This window comes from Schistocerca americana, chromosome 3, assembly GCF_021461395.2.
Source record: "Schistocerca americana isolate TAMUIC-IGC-003095 chromosome 3, iqSchAmer2.1, whole genome shotgun sequence".
Taxonomy (NCBI): domain Eukaryota; kingdom Metazoa; phylum Arthropoda; class Insecta; order Orthoptera; family Acrididae; genus Schistocerca; species Schistocerca americana.
In genome coordinates, this window is record NC_060121.1 from 346,811,769 (window position 1) to 346,832,152 (window position 20,384).

The 20,384-nt window shown below is 42.1% G+C and overlaps 1 protein-coding gene across 1 annotated transcript in view; it reads left to right on the top strand.

The window, feature by feature from the left end:
- Positions 1 to 1,813: 1,813 nt before the first annotated feature.
- LOC124607363 (odorant receptor Or2-like) overlaps positions 1,814 to 20,384 on the top strand; it is a 42,265-nt gene continuing 23,694 nt past the window's right edge. The window contains exon 1 of the mRNA XM_047139670.1: positions 1,814 to 2,256. Coding sequence (XP_046995626.1) covers positions 2,024 to 2,256 — 233 coding nt within the window. The 5' untranslated portion in view covers positions 1,814 to 2,023. The remainder of the gene's footprint in view (positions 2,257 to 20,384) is intronic.

The following is a 20,384-nucleotide window of genomic DNA, read 5'->3' on the forward strand; positions in this document are numbered from 1 at the left end:
CCGAGTAGAACTTTTGTATCATCTTTTGGAATCTTGGCCATTATATTCTCCAAATTTTCCCAGAACTTTTCTGTTTCTATGGGGTTTTTCTTGTTGTCTCCGTTTGTGGGAGCATGAACATTAACCATTGTGTATGTTTTGTTGGCACATTGTAAGCGCATCGTCATTATCCTATTATTTACGGGAGTAACTTCCTTGATGGAGCTGAGCACGCTCTTGTGTATGATAAACGCCATCCCGAGATGGGGGGCTCCTCTTCCGATTCGTTTATCCGTCTTGCTCTTAAAGATGCGATAGTTGCCATAATCTGATGTTTCTTCATCTGTAAAACGTGTCTCCTGTAAAGCTAGTATTACTATCTTTTGCTTTTCAAGTTCTGTTGTAAGGTTTAGAAGTTTTCCTGGTTGGATTAATGTATTTATGTTAAAGGTTCCAATGTATGTAGGTGTTTTAAGTGGAAGTTTGCCAGAGAGCTCCGACTTTCTCTGGTGTAATCGTGTAAGTCCAGGTTCCCCAGAATCCGAATTCCTGGTTGCCATCTGTTGATGGGTGGATTGGTTACCACCTGGGGTAATGTTGTTATTACTTGCACGAGTCATACTTGCTTGTAATCAAGTTGGTCCAGTGTTTCCACTGGGTGTTTAGAACCAGGGATTGTTAGTTCCTGGCGCATTATGACCAGCCACACATTGTGTGAACAGACGCTGACCAGGATGCCGATGGTTCCCACTTCAGACGCGTCCTGGATTTGGGTGTTGACAGTGCTTATTGTAATGGCGGCACTTACTCGCCATGACACAGCAACGTCTTCGGGTTCTGTGGTTTTTGAATGAGTGTGACCCTTGCCAAAAGTCATCCTCCCACACCCTCGTGATGCTGCCGCCTCGGTCCGGGACTGCTTATTTGGGTTTCCCCTTATTCGCAGCTGTCCACCATATCTGATGGATCGTTCGCTATCCGCCACCTGCGACCCGCCCTGTACCTGAGGCTCGGCTAGGGTATATATATATATATATATATATATATATATATATATATATATATATATATAATCTCTGTGTCCTTCACAGTGGTCACTCATCATCTGACGCTATTCGCACCACTTATATTCCCCACCAGGCCTCATAACAACAGTAACAACAAGTACTCCACTCTCGTGGAAATTCTGTCTGTTGCAGTGCACTGAGACTCCAGTTATTTACATACTCGACAATTATATACAGCTGTATGAAATTAAATTGACATCTCACCATGTTTGATTGGTGCTTTACTTCTTTTGTCAGGCAGTGTATAACGCTCTTAGATAAGTTTGGGATGGATCACGACACCCGCACCCTCCTTTGAATCCGCCCCTGAGATAACATGTGGTATGCACTGTACGTTTCTGGTGTTCCAGAAACGCAATGAAGACGTCGCTCGAGAGCCTGAAGGTGGTTGGCTGACGGTGTGGAAGGACCCGGAGACAACGAGCAGCGCTCTCAAGCTGAATGTGCGCTGCCTGTTCCTGGGGGGCCTCTGGTCCAAGTCCAGGGGTCCACTCTACCTGGCTTACAGCGCCTTCATCCAGCTGAGCAGCTTCGCCTACATCGCCATGTGCATGGTCAGCATATTCTCTGCGGAGGGCGACATCAACGACGTTACGCTCACCTTGCTGCACACCTTCGAGGTGGTCTGTGGCGTCCTCAAAGCGGCCATCTTCTACCTGAAACGGCACGAATATTACGAGATCGTACGCAGCTTGGACGAACTCATGTCCGCCCAACGTCAGTACTTAACTGTAAGCAAAGACCAAGATCTGTTGGTGATGCTGGAAGCAGCACACAAGAAAGCCAATTTCTTGACGCTCGTGCTTACAGGGTACATTTATGGGCTAGTTTTCGTGTGGTTGCCATTCCCTTTGATACTTTGCCCTTCCGAAAGGTTACTGCCCTTGATACCGCTACCAGGAAAATATTATAAGGAGCCTCTCTTACTCTACATCGCCGTGTACGCCATTCAGAGTTTCGTTCCGCTTTCACTGATTATGGTCGTGGACGGTCTCGACTGCTTCTTTGTGTCTTCGATGGTACACACCGAAGCTCTCCTCAAAGTTGTGTCGGAGCGCATCGCATCTCTTGGGCACCTTCCCTATACAGACTTCACGGTGCAGCGATTTTCTGGTCTGGAGCAGGAAACACGCAGAATGGATGTTGGAAACAACTCAGATTGGACAGCAGAGTTGCGTTCGTGCATTGTGTGCTATCAAAAAATCATAGAGTAAGTACCAAGTCTCTTTGATTTTGCTTGTTCCCTCAGTTTTCCCCTGAAATTTTTCAGTTTATTTAATTCATTTCATTTATTCATTCGTGCACAATTTAGATTGTATGAATGTCTTCCATTGTATATACAAGAGCTACATTTTTCGTGATGTACAAAGGTACGGGGTGTTCTAAAAGTCTCTCCACAGTGCCGTATGATTCTTAGCCGCGCATGCCGTATGCCGCAGTGAATATACCGAAATGAAACTCAGTGAAATACTAGTTATTAATTTATTGAAATTCATTTTTACTTACAAATTTTCACATTAAATGTTGAAAGTGTCCCCCCTGTTGTTGAATACACAATTCAATTCGTCTAATCATGTTTCCAAACACAAGCTGTAACATTTCTTCTGTAACAGAAGCAGTGAAAGTGTATATTGCAGTTTTCAATTCATCGATGGAATTTGGACGGTTTTTTATAGACAGTCGCTTTCGCTGCACCCCAGAAGAAAAAGTCAGGTGGTGTTGGGTCAGGAGATCGTGGAGGCCAAAGTCCCTGTGAAATTATGCGATCACCAAAAACATCAGCAAGCAGTGACATTGAAACGCGAGCTGTATGCGCGGTTACACCATCTTGTTGAAAATAACCGTTCAGTATTTCACTTAACACAAGTTCTCCTATGAATGAGTACAGAATATCACTGCAGTGTCGTTGTGCATTTACTGTTTCGTTGAAAAATATGGGACCCACAATCCGAAGTCTAGAAATTGCAATCCGAACTCCTATTTTCACAGAATGAAGTGGTTCCTCATGAATACACAATGGATTTGCAGTACTCCACATACGATAATTTTGCGAGTTCATGTACCCGGATAAATGAAACCACGCCTCAAACGTTTCATTAAGAATATACCTTCCACTATGTTGAACGAAATTTTTGAACCATTGACAATAATGCAGTCTCTTGCCATGATTAGTATTTTTCAGCTTTTGCACGACTGTCGCTTTGTATGGGAACAGTTCTAATTTTTTCCTTACAGCTGTGTGGGCCGTTCCGACACTAACATCGATTTCCTGGACGAGTTTTCTTACTGACTTGTCCGGACTCATGGACATTTTATCGGAAATATCGAGTAGTTTATCCTCAGACAAAACGCTAGGACGACCACTTCTCGGTGCATCTGTCACTGAACCCGTACTTCGAAATTTGTTAATCAAATCTCGCACAGGACCGCAAAGTGGGAGTGTTGTCTCCGGGAAAACTGAATTAACTGTTTGACGAACTGAAACTGTGTATTTACCGTCAGCTTTGAACACTTGTTTGACAAAAAACACCCGTTATTCAATGGTTAGCATTTTAACAGTGACAAAAATGAAACAAACGAACAAAGGAACTAAACTTAAACCTTCACGTCAACACCTAACTACACACACCATAGAGTAAATATTACTCTATGACACACACCAACGATACTACTGACGCTGGCTGAGATAAACGAATCAGTGGAATGTTGGGAGAATCCACTTGAAGTGAAGTAACCCAGGCAGGCGAACAATCATACGGCACGAGCGGCTAACCATCATACGGCACTGCGGAGAGACTTTTTGAACATCCCGTAGAAACAAGAACATATTTCTCTATTTGGACATAATAATCATATGGTTGTTGTTGTTGTGGTCTTCAGTCCTGAGACTGGTTTGATGCAGCTCTCCATGCTACTCTATCCTGTGCAAGCTTCTTGATCTCCCAGTACCTACTGCAACCTACATCCATCTGAATCTGCTTAGTGTATTCATCTCTTGGTCTCCCTCTACGATTTTTACCCTCCACGCTGCCCTCCAATGCTAAATTTGTGATCCCTTGATGCCTCAAAACATGTCCTACCAACCGATCCCTTCTTCTAGTCAAGTTGTGCCACAAACTTCTCTTCTCCCCAATCCTATTCAATACCTCCTCATTAGTTACGTGATCTACCTACCTTATCTTCAGCATTCTTCTGTAGCACAACATTTCGAAAGCTTCTATTCTCTTCTTGTCCAAACTGGTTATCGTCCATGTTTCACTTCCATACATTGCTACACTCCATACAAATACTTTCAGAAACGACTTCCTGACACTTAAATCTATACTCGATGTTAACAAATTTCTCTTCTTCAGAAACGATTTCCTTGCCATTGCCAGTCTACATTTTATATCCTCTCTACTTCGATCATCATCAGTTATTTTGCTCCCCAAATAGCAAAACTCCTTTACTACTTTAAGTGTCTCATTTCCTAATCTAATCCCCTCAGCATCACCCGATTTAATTTGACTACATTCCATTATCCTCGTTTTGCTTTTGTTGATGTTCATCTTATATCCTCCTTTCAAGACACTGTCCATTCCGTTCAACTGCTCTTCCAAGTCCTTTGCTGTCTCTGACAGAATTACAATGTCATCGGCAAACCTCAAAGTTTCTACTTCTTCTCCATGAATTTTAATACTTACTCCGAATTTTTCTTTTGTTTCCTTTACTGCTTGCTCAATATACAGATTGAATAACATCGGGGAAAGGCTACAACCCTGTCTCACACCTTTCCCAACCACTGTTTCCCTTTCATGCCCCTCGACTCTTATAACTGCCATCTGGTTTCTGTACAAATTGTAAATAGCCTTTCGCTCCCTGTATTTTACCCCTGCCACCTTCAGAATTTGAAAGAGAGTATTCCAGTTAACGTTGTCAAAAGCTTTCTCTAAGTCTACAAATGCTAGAAACGTAGGTTTGTCTTTTCTTAATCTTTCTTCTAAGATAAGTCGTATGGTTAGTATTGCCTCACGTGTTCCAACATTTCTACGGAATCCAAACTGATCCTCCCCGAGGTCCGCTTCTACCAGTTTTTCCATTCGTCTGTAAAGAATTCGCGTTAGTATTTTGCAGCTGTGACTTATTAAACTGATAGTTTTGTAATTTTCACATCTGTCAACACCTGCTTTCTTTGGGATTGGAATTATTATATTCTTCTTGAAGTCTGAGGGTATTTCGCCTGTGTCATACATCTTGCTCATCAGATGGTAGAGTTTTGTCATGACTGGCTCTCCCAAGGCCATCAGTAGTTCTAATGGAATGTTGTCTACTCCCGGGGCCTTGTTTCGACTCAGGTCTTTCAGTGCTCTGTCAAACTCTTCACGCAGTATCTTATCTCCCATTTCATCTTCATCTACATCCTCTTCCATTTCCATAATATTGTCCTCAAGTACATCGCCCTTGTATAAACCCTCTATATACTCCTTCCACCTTTCTGCCTTCCTTTCTTTGCTTAGAACTGGGTTGCCATCTGAGCTCTTGATATTCATACAAGTGGTTCTCTTCTCTCCAAAGGCCTCTTTAATTTTCCTGTAGGCAGTATCTATCTTACCCCTAGTGAGACAAGCCTCTACATCCTTACATTTGTACTCTAGCCATCCCTGCTTAGCCATTCTGCACTTCCTGTCACTCTCATTTTTGAGACGTTTGTATTCCTTTTTGCCTGCTTCATTTACTGCATTTTTATATTTTCTCCTTTCATCAATTAAATTCAATATTTCTTCTGTTACCCACTGATTTCAATTAGCCCTCATCTTTTTACCTACTTGATCCTCTGCTGCCTTCACTACTTCATCCCTCAGAGCTACCCATTCTTCTTCTACTGTATTTCTTTCCCCCATTCCTGTCAATTGTTCCCTTATGCTCTCCCTGAAACTGTGTACAATCTCTGGTTCTTTCAGTTTATCCAAGTCCCATCTCCTTAAATTCCCGCCTTTTTGCAGTTTCTTCAGTTTCAATCTGCAGTTCATAACCAATAGATTGTGGTCAGAATCCACATCTGCCCCTGGAAATGTCTTACAATTTGAAACCTGGTTCCTAAGTCTCTGTCTTACCATTATGTAATCTATCTGATACCTTTTAGTATCTCCAGGATTCTTCCAGGTATACAACCTTCTTTCATGATTCTTGAACCAAGTGTTAGCTATGATTAAGTTATGCTCTGTGCAAAATTCTACAATGCGGCTTCCTCTTTCATTTCTTCCCCCCAATCCATATTCACCTACTATGTTTCCTTCTCTCCCTTTTCCTACTGACGAATTCCAGTCACCCATGACTATTAAATTTTCGTCTCCCTCCACTACCTGAATAATTTCTTTTATCTCGTCATAAATTTCATCAATTCCTTATCATCTGCAGAGCTAGTTGGCATATAAACTTGTACTACTGTAGTAGGCATGGGCTTTGTGTCTATCTTGGCCACAATAATGCGTTCACTATGCTGTTTGTAGTAGCTACCCCGCACTCCTATTTTTTTATTCATTATTAAACCTACTCCTGCATTACCCTTATTTGATTTTGTATTTATAACCCCGTAATCACCTGACCAAAAGTCTTGTTCCTCCTGCCACCGAACTTCACTAATTCCCACTATATCTAACTTTAACCTATCCATTTCCCTTTTTAAATTTTCTAACCTACCTGCCCGATTAAGGGATCTGACATTCCACGCTCCGATCCGTAGAATGCCAGTTTTCTTTCTCCTGATAACGACGTCCTCTTGAGTAGTCCCCACCCGGAGATCCGAATGGGGGACTATTTTACCTCCGGAATATTTTACCCAAGAGGACGCCATCATCATTTAATCATACAGTAAAGCTGCATGTCCTCGGGAAAAATTACGGCTGTAGTTTCCCCTTGCTTTCAGCCGTTCGCAGTACCAGCACAGCAAGGCCGTTTTGGTTAATGTTACAAGGCCAGATCAGTCAATCATCCAGACTGTTGCCCCTGCAACTACTGAAAAGGCTGCTGCCCCTCTTCAGGAACCACATGTTTGTCTGGCCTCTCAACAGATACCCCTCCGTTGTGGTTGCACCTACGGTACGGCCATCTGTATCGCTGAGGCACGCAAGCCTCCCCACCAACGGCAAGGTCCATGGTTCATGGGGGGAAGTTACAGCAAGTACATTACATGCAGAGTAGTATTAGATATTATGTCGTCCCTCTCTCCTTAATTTAGCGTGTCGATTATTTTTCGTATGGGTTTTCGCACTTTCATATGAACGGCTAGTTTTATATGCCGTTTGCAATGAAATGCTCTACGTAAGTAAAAACAGACTGAATTAATGCTTTGCGAAAGTTCGCTTCTTATATAAATACACTCCCAGCATGTACCAAACACATAACTTATCGAAAAGTAATGCATAAATATTGCCCAGTACAAATAAAGCTACGAAGAGAGACGGTACAATCACCTACGTAGCTACATTATTGCATTGATAATAGTAATATTCTTTTATAATTTGGTCTTAACGGTGAAATACCTTTCATTAATTTAATAAAAATTAATTTCACTTTTTCAATGAGAGCTGTTATCTCACTATCATATCCACTGAAACTGTAATTGGTGACGTCGCTGAGTCAAAATGAGAACGTAAGCAGGGGTCGCCATGTTCAACTATGTGTGCTGAACGGAGTGCTCCGAATCGCTTGTGTCTGCACCAGCGTCGTACTCTATCGTCAGATCTGCCATAGATCGCCGCCTATCCTGCTTTACAGTTCAGGCAAGCACCCGAGCACGACAATCTATGATTAGCCACGGACGTCCAATACCCTGTCTCCTACTCTCGGTTGCAGCGCACTTCAGTCACATTCCATAGACGACGTCACGAAAGTAGCACGCGAACATCCAATTCCTTCGCCATTTCGTGATACTTGTTCCCAGGCGTTGGACTATAAAAACCTCCCCTTGTATTTTACTTTGTCTTCTTTGTGAAGGAATTTAGGAAAACCGTGTTCAGTAACTCTGCTTTAGTGACAGCGTCATCAATAACATCATTGTTGTTGTCGCGCAGTGAAGATACAGGCTGTGTTTTGCCATTGGGGTGTACTTTACATACGACCAAAACTCTCGTTTTTCTGCCAGATTCCAAGGCAGAGTTTCGTTGTGGAAACTATTAAAAGCATCTCGCACTGAAGTTCGCGGTAAATTTCGAGCTTCTGTAAAATTTCGCCATTGTTGGAGATTCTGCGTTCTCTTAAATTTGACATGCTTTATTCATTGCTTCTGCAATAGTATTCTGACCTGTTTTGTGTACCGCGGGGATTCAGTAGCATTTATTATTAATTTATTTGGTATATATGTCTCAACTGCCATCTGTTTACCATCATTTCTTTGAATTTAAACCACATCTGGACTATGCTTACGTAGTCATAATGGAAGGAGTGCAGGTTGTCTCTTAGAAGGGTGTCAAGCGAAGTTTTGTCTGATTTTTTAAATAGATGTAGTTTGCGTTTTTTGGTGGAGTTGGATGTTACGGTATTTAGTCTAGCTACAACAACGTGGAGGTCACTAATCCCTGCAGCTGTCACAGTGCTCCCGATTTGGTTAGGATTATTTGTTGCTAAGAAGTCAAGCATGTTTTCGAAATCATTTACACTTCGAGTGGGCTCCTGAACTAGTTGTTCAAAATAATTTTTTGAGAAGCTATGCAGTACCATTTTGGACGACGTTTCATGCTTACCACTGAATTTAAACTTGAATCCTCGCCAACATACCAAGGGTAGTTTGAACTCACCGCTAGTTATAATTTTATGAGTAGGGTACCTATCTGAAATGACACTCAAGTTTTCTTTGAACTGTTCAGCAACTATACCATCGGAGTAGGGGTCGGCGTCGGTAAAAGGAACCAATCATTAATTTATGTCGGTTGTCAAATATAATATCTGCCCATACAAACTCACAGAAACAATCTACAGTACTTCAATTTCACTACAGGGTAAACTGCTTCTGACAGCAAAAACTCTATCACCAACTGCATTTAATCTACCCTTTCTGAACATGGTTAGGTCGTTTGCAAAATTTTCGGCTGAACTTACTTCCGATTTTGGCCAGCTTTATGCACCTGTAACGATTTGAGATGCAGTGCTTTCTACTAGTGCTTGGAGCCCTGGTTCTTTTCAACACGGCTACGGCATTTGACAACTACAAAGGGCGTTCAAAAAGTTTTGCTCAGTCGTCTCTAGTTTTTTAATTTTTTTGAGGAGGAGAATGAAATTTTTTGTGAACATACTTGGAACATTTAGCTATATATTGAGCCTACTCAATGTAGCTTCCATCAGGCGTGACGCATCTGGCCCAAAGCTCTTTCCATGATATAAATGCAATTTGGTAAAATTCTGGCCATTGCTTTTTACACCATCGCTTGACGCAGTAAATAAAGTCTTTCTCACTATTAAATGCCTTACCGAGCAAGTGGGCCTTCAGACGATCAAATAGGCAAAACTCAGACGGAGCAAAGTCCGGACTGTAAGGAGGATGAGGAACAGTTTTCCAACCCATATTCCTGATTTTCTCCTGCGTCATAAGGGCTGTATGGGGTTTGGCATTGTCATGGTGTAGTCTGATGAGCTGACCCTGAAGCTGTGGTCAGTGGGTCTTGATAGCACGTAGCAGCTTGTCCAAGGACAAACAGTAATGGTCCCTGTTAATTGTGGAACCAGGTCCCAAAAAATCAATGAAAATGATACCACACTGATCCCAGAAGAAGGAGGCCATCACCTTTCGGCCTGCTGTTCGTGAAAGTCTTGGTTTCTTCTTCCGAGGGGAACCCGGATGACGCCACTCCATGAATTGGGTTTTGCTTTTAGGTTCAGACAAAAACAACCATGTTTCATCCTGGGTAATGACGCCATCAAAACACTGTTTCCACTCTTCAGTAAAGGTCTTCATGAGACTCTCGCACACAGTCTTCCTCATTGTTTTCATTTCTCTTGACAGTAATTAAGGCACCCAACGTGCACAGATTTTTCTGTACCCTAGTAACTGTACCAGCGATACCACACTACCCAATGACAAACGAGTCATTTCAGCAAGCTGTCGTCTCGTCACATGTCTGTCATTTTGGATGATTTGATCAATGGTCTCCTTATTCACACCGCTCACTGCCGTCGGTGGTCTACCGCATCGTGGATAGTCCAGTAGAGAGAAATCACCTTCTTTAAACCTCTGCAACCATCGCTGGATACTGCTGCGATCCACTGTGTACTCCCCATAAACAGGTAGCAACTTCCTGTGAATAGATGTGGCAGAGTCATCACCGGTCTTGAAGATGAACTCCATCACCGACCGTTGTTGCAACCTGACATCTACTTCACGTTCCATTAAGGCTCACCTGTAAGCAAAAGAAAATACTTTTATATACCAACTTATAGCTAAATGTTCCAAGTATGTTCACAAACCATTTAATTCTCCTTCTGCAAAAAATTAAAAAAATTAGAGACGACTGTGCAAAACTTTTTGGACGCCTTTTTTTAATATTGATTATTCCTACGTCTACCCTCTTCCTGTGTTTGTCCTGCACGCTCTGAAACTGAAGCCCTCTCTGCACTTTCCAGAGGCCCTCTAAATTGAAAGAAAACCGCCCAATCCCCCCACACAGCCCCCATGACCCCCGTAGCCGCTTCCTGCGTGTAGTGGACTCTTCATCTATTTAGCGGATTCCGGAAACGTCCACCCTATGACAGAAGTTGACGAATCAGCATTCTATACGACTGCAGAACCGTCTGAGTGACCGATTCAGACCTTCCACTAGGCTATGTCAACGATGCTACAGGTTGTGAGCTCTGCCTTCATCTTACAAGCAAGACTGGCAGTCTTCACTACTTCACATAGCCACCCGAAAACAGCGAGAATCTCTTACAATTTAAAGCAACACACGTTGTCAGTACCAACATGAGCCAACATCTGCAGCTGGCTATACCTTGTGCTCTTCGTGGTAGTCAGGGGCACCCGTGCTATATCTCGAATGACTCCTCCTGGTAAGCACACAGAGTGCACACTGGATTACTTTCCCACCTTTGCAGTCATGTCCCTAAGGGGCCCGATTATGCTCCTAACGTTGGGGCCCCCAACTGCAGTAAGCTCACTCTCTGTGAATGCTCAACTCTTGAAGGCTGAGAGGATTCCTCTGGCACAAGGCGAGCGACTTCATCTGGCTCAAAGACTTTGTTAGCCACAAATAGCACCCGAAACCTGTTCGTCAGACGAACCAGGGAGGTCCTTCAATCGGCCCCTTGGGAAATCTTTTGTTGCTGGCCATACCTTGGAATAACCTCCTACTCGAGCAAGGGTGTGAGATCAATCTCAGTGTGGGAAGTACCCACGGCAGTCGTAATAGTGGATTGGGGGACACGTGGGTCATGCTGGACATCCCTCAGATCGCCTTGTCAGGCTCCCCCACAGTGGCGCCTCAAGCTGCATGACCCAACCCAACACTGCCTGGAATTGTGAACGAAGGGTCACCAGCTTCACTCGCCTCTGAACACAGCAATCACAGTTCCTGTCCATACTAAAGAAGGCCTGATAAATACATAGGAACACCCAAAATATATGGGTTGAAGCTAAAGAAAACGGAGAAACTTTGTCTACTCATAATCCTCTGATGATCTGCTGCTGCTACGAGAGCTATCACACGATTGTTGACAACTTTGCCCCATGGCTTCGTGGGGTCTGCGTCACACTCGAACCCTACTATCAGTTCGCACCAACTGAAATGGGAACTCGTCTGACCAGGCAAGGGTTTTCCAGTCGTGTGGGGTCCAACCGATATGGTCAAGAGCCCACGAAAGGGGGTCCCGGCAATGTCGTACTGTTACCAAAGGTACTGGCCTCCGTCGTCTACTACCATGGCCCATTAATGCCAAATTTCGCCGTACTATCCTAACGGATAAGTTCGCCGTACGTTATTTCACGCAGTGTGGCTTGTCTGTTAGCACTGATAACTCTATGCAAACGCCGCTGCTCTCGGTTGTTAAGTAAAGGCCGTCGGACGCTGCGTTGTCCTTGGTGTGAGGTAATGTCTGATATTTGTTATTCTCGATACACTCTTAACACTGTGGATCTCGGAATATTGAATTTCCGAACGATTTCCGAAATGGAATGTTCCATGCGTGCAGCTCCAACTACCATTCCGCTTTCAAAGTCTGATAACTCCCGTCTTGTGGCCACAACCACGTCGGAATCTTTTCACATGAATCACCTAAATTCAGGTGAGAGCTCAAGCAATGAACTGCCCTTTTATACCTTGTGTACGCGATACTACCGACATCCTTAAACGTTAATATCGCTATCCCGTGCCTTTTGTCACCTCAGTGTATGTACGAGGATAAGCTCACGTACATTTAAGCAGGATTGCTACGTCCGCTGTATAGGACATTTTCTTCATCAAAAATATCTTTGAAATTATCTTTGAACTGATATCGTCACTACCGTTTTCTCATGTCGGAAGTTTGTAAACAGCTGTTCTTGAGAACTTATTTCAGTTCACTGCATCCATAACATTAAGAATAAAATTATTTGTGTTGTTAGTGCTGCTTTTTCGAAATTTTCTGCATGTTGTTTTCCTTTTTAGCTATGGGTTATTTTCTGTGAAACATCCTTCAGCTATTAGCGTTTCGTCACTGGCACTCCTTTCCCGGGCCCTTATCGAGTCACTACACGCTACTGAGTTGTGTCGTTAGCGTAGAAAATTACCTTTCCATTTAGTTTACATTTCAATGTATCATCACATACTGATGCGTGAAAACTAATTTGTGCAGTTTACTCTGATTGTATCAAATAAAATATGTTGTTGAAATCTGGTCAAAATCCGTAATATGTATTGAGATACGGATCGTAGTCATTTATGTGTCACATATTTAGCTCGCACTTTCAGCATGTAAGGCAGGCTTGCGTATGACACATAACAAAATTACGAGAGATAACTTGCAGATTCTGTGAGAAAATAAAATGGGTGATGAAAATTAAGCATAAAATTTTCTGGTATTTCTGGTATTTTTTGTGTGTTTGACAACACAATATCTCTTGACGTTTGTGGATTTCAGGAGCCGTGAGAGTGGAACAGACAAATAAATTTCGCTGGGCTCGTTCCAATGCAGCTGCCCTTGCACCCTACGGCGATTGCCACGTATGGGATGTTGAATAAATTACGAAGTGTATGAGAAAAGAACTGAGACTCTGGCAGATAACAATCACCACAGTTTTTATTTTCTTCAACTAACAATACTGTACCCTTCAAAGCAGTTCCCTTGGGCAGCTAAACTCCGGCGGAGTAGTAGTTCCCCGTCTTGGTAGCAGCACTGCAAGGATGAAACTCGGCCACATTCTTTTGAGTGTTCTTCAGAGTCCCAAAATGACGTCCTTTTAAGATATATTTCAGTTTTAGGAAAAGAAAAAGGTCACAAGGACTCATATCAGATGAATAGGGGGAGGGGGGCTGTGGAACGACAGGCTTGCCTTTTGAGGTAAAAAAAAATTCCTTGATGGGTGTCGGCGTGAGACATGGGGCGTTGTCATGATGCAGCATCCACTTGTCTGTCAAGTCCAGTCTCACCCAATTAATGCTTTTCCTGAGACTTTCAAATACCTCTTTGTAAAACACTTTGGTTGCCAGTTTGTTCTGGAGGATCAAGTTCCTTATGCGCGATATTACTAGTGTCAAAAAAGCAAATCAGCATTGTTTTGATATTTGATTTGCTCATTCGAACTTTTTTCGGTCTAGTTGTTGTCTCAGTGTGCTACTCCTCACATTGTCGCTTTGTCTCTGGATAGTCCTCAAAAACCCAGGATTCTTCACCTGTGATCAAACAACTGGGTCATTGTCAGTCCTCTCAAGAACATCAATGCACACGTTTATTCGAGCGTCTTGGTCAGTTGTGATGTTTTTCGGCACCATTTGGCACAAACCTCTCGCATGTGCAGAATTTCGGTCAAAATTTGATGTACGGTGAAAGCGTTTAACAGGTCACCCATATCCTTATTGTTAAACGTCGGTCCGATCTCACAAGAGCGCGCGCACGTTTGACGGTTTTGTCGGGTTTTGAAGTTGAAGGTCTCCCTGAGCGAGGTTCATCTTCAACGTGTTCCCACCATTGGGTGCGTCTCACCACTGGAGTGCTTAATATCGGTGAGTGCCATTTCCTCTCGCTTTAATTGTGATTCACAAAAAATGCTCAAACTCACGACCTTCCATTTCGATACAGCTATTAACTTGTGCGTAGAATGCATGTATACAACCTAAAGCATGCCTGGTAGAATGTTTGTGCAAGCATTTACGACACATTCTTCCATTTTCTGTCAAGAGGCTGGTACTTCCACATAGTCTATGTCCTTCAGATGACTCTACAAGAACAAATCCGTCGACATCAAGTTAGGTGATATGATAGGCCACGTTAGCGGACCGTCTCTACCGATCCAGTGACCACTGAAATCGCGATTCAGTTCTTCCCTGGCTCTTGTGGAGAATGTGCCGGACACAAAGGTTTACATTTAAAGCGTAAATGAAATGTCAAATCAAATGCGTCTGTTTTTAATTGCAAAAACAGGCAAGTTTGATATTTGTCGAGTACAGCGCTATCTACGACGAATGGAAAACAATGGTTTGAGTAAACCGTGCGCGCATATTTTTTTTTTTTTTTTTTTTTTTTGCGTAGGATCCGAATATGCAATAACAATAGAGGTTCCCTGTTGAAAATACAAATAATCATCTTATGGTGTTGCAGTTCTTCTTATGTCCGTGCTTGCTATGAAAATAGGACGAGGAATTCCGTCTTATGCAAGACACCTTTTCAGTTTCGTTTTAGCCAGACATGTTTGAGCACTTTTTGTGCTATCTTCAGTGAGTTATTTTATGTTCTGACAGTCTTGCATAAGACGGAATTCCTCCTCCTATCGATAATACAAAGCTGACCCCGCCCACGCAGAAGCGGCGATCAGGGGTGGCCAGTTGTAGCACGGACAGATGTCCCCTTTTTTGACATTAACATCTAACCTAGAACATTCTTTTCGTACATGTGTCGTTTCCGAGATATTTATTTGTCTCAAGTTAAAACGAACACCATGCATATTTCTTTCTATTTCATCCACTGAGCTCTTTGATGATTACGTCATCATCATCATTATGGTGTATCTGTTATAACGTATAGTGCACAAAATTAACAAAATCAAACAATCTCTTCTTTTATTCGAGGTGTGCTGTTAATTTCTTCCTTCCCCAGTTCGTCTCAGTGGCTCCTCCTTAGCTGTTCGATTTAACCATCTGATCTTCAACATTCTCCTGTAACAGCACATTTCAGAAGCTTCCGTCTTTTCTTTTTCTGAACTGTTATTGTCCACGTTTCACTTTTGGTCAACGCTGTGCTACAGATAAAAAAAACCACCGAAAATACTTCCTAACATTTCAGTTGAAATTCGATGTTAATAATTACCTCTTTTTCAGAAACGTTTTTCTTGCTGTTGCCAGTCTGAGTTATATGTCCCCTCCACTTCTGCTATAATCTTATTTAGCTACCCAAACAGTAAAACTTGTCAGTTACTTTTACTGTATGACTTCCTAACCTGATACTCTCAGAATAGATTTATTTGATCTGACTATATTCTATTAACGTTGTTTTACATTTATTATTACTAATCTTAGTCTCTTTTAAAACTCCTATTCATCCTATTCAAGTGCCGTTCCAAGTTCTTTTTCCATTTCCGACAAATTAGAATGTCGTCGGCAAACCTCAAACCTTTCAAGTTTCTCCTTGTTTTGGCTCTGAGCACTATGGGACTTAACATCTATGGTCATCAGTCCCCTAGAACTTAGAACTACTTAAACCTAACTAACCTAAGGACAGCACACAACACCTAGTCATCACGAGGCAGAGAAAATCCCTGACCCCGCCGGGAATCGAACCCGGGAACCCGGGTTTCTCCCTGTTTTCCTTTACTTGTTGCTCAACATACAGAATGAATAAAACCGTGGAAGACCGAATAAAACTGGAGACAGGCTAAAACCCTGTCTTACTCTCTTCGCAGCTACTGTTGTCCTTTCATGTCCTTCGACCCTTATAACTGCAGACCGGTTTCTATATAAGTTTTGTAGATTACATTTGGCTCCCTGTATTTTATGGTTGCTTCCTTCAGAATCTGAAATAGAGTATTCCTCGGAACATTATCAAAAGCTTTCTACAAATCTACAAATGCTATAAACGCAGGTTACCTTTCTTCGAACTGTCTTCGAAGATAAGTCGTAGGGTTAGTAGTGCTTCGCTGCTCCTACATTTCTCTGGGAAGCATCGTGCCCTTCCCCGAGGTCGGCTTATACCAGATTTTTCCGTCTTCTGTAAATAATTTGTGTCAGTATTTTGCAATAATGAATCATTCAACTGATAATTCGGCAGTATTCACAGTAATCGTTACCTGTTGAAAATTATACATATGAGTCTCTGATTAAAATAAAAGACAGCTGTGTATTACCTGTCTGGAGACAATCAAACTAATAAATTGAAGTAGCATAATTTATTTCTCATTTTGAGAGCAGATACTAAAGCATCTTAAAAATTGGCAACAGTTTTTGGTTTCGCATATGTAAAGACAGAAAGCAACGATAATATTTTAAAATTCTAAAGAAGAAGATTTACTTTTTGTTGAGACTTGATAAGAAATTGCATTTGCACCTTCTAAAAGCGCACTGTTATTGCATCACATGGCAAAATTATTATTTATTGCACAAATAAATCAAATATTCTCCAGAAAAAGCAATGGCGGCCTGAGATTTATGTAGCAGAAAAGGTGGCATAATTGAAGGCCGTTTTCCTAAGTCACTGTGAACAGGCTTTTTACTGATGATCAGTACGTTTCAGAGGCCGTTAAAGTACCGCGGGAACAATTGTGAACACGCGTTTAGTAGTAGGGAGAGGGATCAAGAAAAGGCTTTATATCGATCGAAGCTAGGGAGACATCAGAAGGATACTGACACAAGTGAAGAAAGTTTTCTTCAATGAAAGAGATCTACTGTTGTCAGTATTGAAATGCAGTTACTGAAATTCAATTGAGAAAGGAGTGCCGAAACTAAGGATTTGCATCGCAGATATGTACGCGAAATAAACACTGACTGTGCGAAAAACGGAGAAGAATAAATGAGACGTATGTGAAATGTGGTCTGGCCAAACAATGTTGACAGATTAGTGAATAGATAAAGTATGAAATACAGAGATTATAGAAAGAATAGGAGAGGGAAAAACCCTTATCAACAGAGCAAAAATGATGATTAGAGTTTAACGTCCCGTCGACATTGTGGCCATTAGAGATGGAACACAAACTCAGATGACGAAAGGATTCGGAAGGCAATTGGTCGTACCCTTTTCAAAGGAATAATCCTGGCGTTCGCCTTCAGGGACTTAGGGAAATCACTGAAAATCTAAATCCTGATGGACGGACACGGATTTGATCCATCATGCTCCCTAATGTGACTCCAGTGTGCTGACCACTCGCTCTGTAACGTTACAATAGATGAATGGGACCTATTAAGATATTCAACAGTAGGTAACTTAAAACTGAAAGGAGCAGCAGAGGAGAAAAAGTTCTTGGGACAAAGAAAATTTGCGGTATATAAGAAGGATTGTTAAGGATGCTGATTATAAGGGCAGACTTATTGTCTTAGATTTTAAGTACAATACCTAGCTATATAGCGTAGAGAAGATTAACATCATTAGCCTGGAAGAGGGAGAGGACGCTCACAAACTAGTGGGAACCAATACCTGAGGGGGACAAAAATGAAAATGGGGATTGGCCTCCATGCATCCAAATAATGAATCTTCTTCAGAACTGCGACACTTCGCCTAGTTCAGAGGCTGTTCTTCCTTTCCCTTTAGGAAATGCGAACGTAACCGTTTCATTCCTTAGGTATGAGAAATAGTCTCTGCTATGGTTCTACTTTTTATGAGTTTCAGTTAATTCACCTACATTTCTTTGTCGTTTACTAATATTCAGCCCTTGTAAGAATAAAGACGCATTAATACATGTACTAGCTATTTTGCTCCATTGAGCAATGCGCCTTAGGTATCTGTAAATGCCATAATACAAAACCTTCTGATGCTTATAGTTTACATAATTCTTGGACCATCACATGGCGATTTCACACAGTTGTGTAACACGTTATCGAAATTATGGCGCAACAAGTCAATGTTTTTTTTTTTTTTTAAGGTTAATGCACATTTCGGAGTAAAGCTTTGTCACCTGTGCACCAAGCAACGGTCTTGCCGCAGTAGTAACAACGGTTCCCGTCAGATGACCGAAGTTAAGCCCTGTCGGGCTGGGCTAGCACTTGGATGGGTCATTCGGGTCTGGCGAGCGCTGTTGCCAAGCGGATGCCCTCAGCCGTTGTGAGGCCAATTGAGAAGCCATTTGCTAGAGACGTAACAGCTGCGGTCACGAAAGCTGACAACGGCCAGGAGAGCGGTGTGCTGACCACAAGCCCCTCGTATCCGCATCCAGTGACACCTATCATGAAGATGACACGGCGGTCGGTCGGTGCCCTTTGGGTCTGTTCGGATCGAGAGGTCTGTGCACCAGCTTGGGGCGGAGTGAAGTGCTTTAATGTCTCAAAGCGATGGAAATACGTATTCGTGAATGTCGAGACGCTTTTTTCAAAAACTGACGTAACGACAGACGAAAGTAGGCGACCTTATAAATGTGTATACAATAATTTGTTATGTCAAGATTCCCTGATTACTTCAAATATCCGGTTTAACGATTTCGGCAGGTCTGAAGGTGGCAGTAAACTGTGTTGCAGTAATTAGGTGATGTTGACATAATACATTATTGTGTAAGTCGAGATGCTTCTTCGTGTAGCATGTTAATGTGTTTTACTCACATACATGTATAGGGTACATAAGTGAGTAGCATGGGAGATGACTGCACTGTTGAGTCACATGCAAAGGAACATGGCTCTACCACAGACACTTGTGGCATTGACGTTGCAAGGCACTTCTCTTAGTAGCAATTGAAGTTCTGTGGAACAAGCGGTGTTTAGAAATGTACAGTGTCCATGAGCATACGCAGAAATTTGCCAAAGACAAGGGAAGATTCTAAAACTGTCATTTTTTACGTAACTGATACGTTAAGTTTGAGAAAATATATAGTGCTTCAAGAATTTGAAAGGATGTACACAAAAACACAAAACTTATCTTATTTCAAACGTTAATAGTTATCGACTCAACATTCTATGAAGGTAGGAGACTTTTTCTTTGGAAAGGAAGGGGAGAGGGTGTTTGAAAAGCTCCACCTATGTGCCTCCGCAGCCAAAGTATGGTTTAAATGCGACGAATCATAGCAACAGTAACGAATGCGGTTAACTTCAGTCATGCTCATGAGTTTGACCATCGATTTGGTGTTTGTCGTGCGTCCTGTGGTGGGCAGAGTCAATATTTGTCAAAGGTAAATGAAAACGGTGATCCTAAACGTAATTGTAGAAAGTACCCCAAGGTTGTACGTGAGGCACGCAAACAATATACTATTGTAATTCCGATGGTTGTATTGGGAATAAAAATTTTGTAGCCCTCTATATATGTTAGAATGCACACGAAGGTTCTGTTGTCAAATATGTGGCAGATATAGTATTGCAAAACTGGATGCACCTTTTTAAAACACCAGCCCAAACCAAACTGACACACTTATGGTCGCTCCCCTCAGCCACCACGCCGAGTGCCTACTGGTTTGCGTAGATAGTCCCTCAACAACCATATAAGATACGGGCAAGAACATAATTTTAGCGCGCAGCACGCTTAAACAGTTTGACAACGCGTTTGTATCTGTATGAGGTAAATTAAGTATATAATTAGGTAAAACAAGAGAAGTGTAACTGATACAAAGACTATCCCAGATAGTGAACTGACAGTACAAAGAAGAGTTTGGTGATAACTTACACACTGACACATCAGTGCAAAATGATTTCGTGACTGCGTTAATTTATTTTACTTTAAAAGTGAAAAAGGTCACTGGATGAGGTTTGGTGAAACATGTCAGCACCATATATTCGAGGGGGTACCGAAAAGACACCGAACTATTTTTTTGTGGGCAGGGCTTTTGGATGCAGTGCTGAATTTTGTCACTAAGAGTGTATAGAGCAAACATTCCAGAAGCGGTAAGCCGAGTGCCACCGCTGAAGGTCAGGACGAGTTTCGGCACAGTTCATAGTGACAACTGTTTTGTCTGATTGTCGTTTTTGCAATGGCTGATTTTCAGGAACAATGTGTGACGATGAAATTCTGCTTTTTGCTCCGAAAAGGTGGAGCAGAAACTCTTATAAAAGTTAAAAA